The 1,165-nt window shown below is 60.2% G+C and overlaps 1 protein-coding gene across 1 annotated transcript; it reads left to right on the top strand.

Moving 5' to 3' along the window:
- Nucleotides 1–448: 448 nt before the first annotated feature.
- Nucleotides 449–837, top strand: EMIHUDRAFT_78687 (hypothetical protein; the record flags this gene model as incomplete). The annotated part of the gene is made up of 2 exons (XM_005762904.1): nucleotides 449–639; nucleotides 708–837. 2 exons carry the CDS (start codon nucleotides 449–451, stop codon nucleotides 835–837), a joined length of 321 nt encoding a protein of 106 aa, XP_005762961.1.
- Nucleotides 838–1,165: the final 328 nt, after the last annotated feature.

Below are 1,165 nucleotides of genomic sequence, written 5' to 3'. Positions count from 1 at the left end.
GGCAGCCGAACTTGTGATGGGACACCCTCGGAACCCAACTGCGTACTACTTGGCTAGCGCGCTATTGGCATACCGACGGCTAAGGCCGAAATAAATCGGTTCTTTCTCACCTGCTCTTGCAGGTGTGAACACAAAGGATTAGCTGTATCTACCCAGCTGCTCCGCTTACACTAACCTGTGAAGCGTGAACAGCGCCACGAATTTGAACAGCGTTCCTTGAACGATATCGGTGTCGAAACACCGCTCTGACAGCGCTCACAGCCTGCTGGCTTTGAACAATTTATTCGCGCTCTGGCCCTCTTCTCGCTGCCCGCTGCTCGCCGTGTGTGCCGTGCCTATGCTCCCCGCCTTCTTCCTCCTCGCCTCCGCGGAGGCGCTGCTGCCGGTGACGCTCGCGCGGCCAGCGTCGGCTGCGCCTCGCCCTCGCATCGCGTCGCCACCTCGGCTCATGGAAACGACTGAGGATCGGATCAAGGCGATGGTTGAGGGCAACAAAATTTTTCTCTTCATGAAGGGCTCGAAGCTCTTCCCACAGTGCGGGTTCTCTAACACGGCGGTGCAGATTCTCAACTCGTACAACGTCGAGTACGAGACGTTTGACGTCCTCGCAGACAATGCCGTTCGCGACGGCGTCAAAACGTGCGGCGCCGCGCTCGGTTTGTGCGCAAGCAGCCACCCAGCTCCCACCTGCCGCCGCGTCGTGCCAGGTACTCGAACTGGCCCACCATCCCGCAGTGCTACATCGAGGGCGAGTTTGTGGGCGGGTGCGACCTGCTCATCGAGATGTACCAGTCGGGGGAGCTGTCCGAGATGGTCGAGAAGGCCGCCGCGTCGTAGCGAAAGGGCTTGCGCGCGTCGCGTCGCATCGACTCTGCTTGCGCGATAGCGGTACCGCTGTCTGGAGATTGGGGCATATCGGCTTGGACTGGGCCCTGTCGGGCGTCGGGTCGGGCCTGTTGGTCGTATGTGCGGTGTGGTGGCCCACCAGAGAGACCGGACACACACGCAGAGTTACGGCTCTAACTAAATACGTTATGTGTGTGGCGGTGCGCACCCATAGGAGGGCGTGCAGGTTTCATGTAGACGCGTCTGTACAGGATTTTCACGACGGGCGGGCCATACAACCTTTGGCACAAGAAAACAGAGATATGGCGCCTCGCCGCCG

Source organism: Emiliania huxleyi, assembly GCF_000372725.1.
Source record: "Emiliania huxleyi CCMP1516 unplaced genomic scaffold EMIHUscaffold_6593, whole genome shotgun sequence".
In the NCBI taxonomy this organism is placed as follows: domain Eukaryota; phylum Haptophyta; order Isochrysidales; family Noelaerhabdaceae; genus Emiliania; species Emiliania huxleyi.
The sequence above is the reverse complement of the archived record's forward strand: the minus strand, read 5'-3'. Positions and strand labels throughout refer to the sequence as shown.